We start from the raw sequence: 1,191 nt of genomic DNA, 5'->3' as shown, positions 1-1,191 counted from the left end.
ATTATTCATTAGACGTGAACCTCAGTCAACTGAACATTCAAATTGGCTGGCGCTGATGGTTGACACGGATGGCTGCCAGCATCCTAGGTGTCAACCAGGTACCTCTTTAAAATATAAGATGTTCCGAGTAGCGCAGTTTTTTGTAGCATTGCTGGAGTTATTGCAGGAAGCTGCAGTTTCTTGATGTGTTTTTGCAAAGCATTATTATTATTATTATTATTATTATTATTACTACTACTACTACTACTACTACTACTACTACTACTACTACTACTACTATTATTATTATTATTATTATTATTATTATTATTATTATTATTATTATTATTATTATTATTATTATTATGGCACAGTCAGCCAGATGTTCAGACTGGATTTGGCCTTTTTGTCTACCTATCGAGTCCTTCCCAAGGACCTGGGATAGGCAGATGTGGATGTTTGATGGGATTACAGATACCGTCACAGGATGGAAGCAGTTCCTAGTAAGGCCGCCTTTTGCAATTGACTAATGGAGAATTTGTCAATGCCGATGATGGTGTCCAAGTGGTGCTCCAGCTGTTTTGGGATTGCACCCAAGGCGCCTATTACTATTGGTACCACCCTTGCTTGCCTTTGCCACAGTCTTTCTACTTCTATTTGTAGGTCTTTGTATTTTGTGATCTTCTCCAGTTCTTTCTCGTCTATTCTGCTGTCTATTGTTGTTGTTGTTGTTATTATCATTATCATCATTATCATTATTTCCTGATTTCTGACTCTCATTTAGGAAGGCTTTGTGATACCCGATGAAGGAGCCCCTCCGGAGGACCAAGAGGAGTATTAACAACTTTAACCAGCCGAGCAGCAGCAGCAGCAGCAGCAGCCTCAGAAGTCAGAAATCTTTGCCCCCCCCCCCAATCATGTGTTTATCTGTAAAATACTCCATTTTATTCTTACAGGACTTAACTGGTTTCTTTTCAAAAGTTAAAAAAACAAAACAAAAAAACAAAAACACACACACAAAGAATTAAGTACTTCTCCAAGTGCACTTTGCGTAAGTTTTACTACTTTCCACCCCACCCTCACTGACGGGTTGTTATTATTTTTATTATTATTATTATTTCCCCCCCCCCCTTCTCGCTTTTCATATCGGAACGGTGTTATCCACATCAGTGGTGGAAGGCTTTGGCCTTTCTGTCGGGCCCTAAAATTGAG

At 39.1% G+C, this 1,191-nt stretch overlaps 1 protein-coding gene across 1 annotated transcript in view; it reads left to right on the top strand.

The window, feature by feature from the left end:
• MAPRE1 (microtubule associated protein RP/EB family member 1) overlaps positions 1 to 937 on the top strand; it is a 26,713-nt gene extending 25,776 nt beyond the window's left edge. The window contains exon 6 of the mRNA XM_015831905.1: positions 764 to 937. Coding sequence (XP_015687391.1) covers positions 764 to 820 — 57 coding nt within the window. The 3' untranslated portion in view covers positions 821 to 937. The remainder of the gene's footprint in view (positions 1 to 763) is intronic.
• Positions 938 to 1,191: the final 254 nt, after the last annotated feature.

This window comes from Protobothrops mucrosquamatus, unplaced genomic scaffold (genome assembly GCF_001527695.2).
Source record: "Protobothrops mucrosquamatus isolate PMUCROS unplaced genomic scaffold, P.Mucros_1.0 scaffold_286, whole genome shotgun sequence".
Classification (NCBI taxonomy): Eukaryota; Metazoa; Chordata; class Lepidosauria; order Squamata; family Viperidae; genus Protobothrops; species Protobothrops mucrosquamatus.
This window is presented reverse-complemented; position numbering and strand designations above follow the sequence as displayed.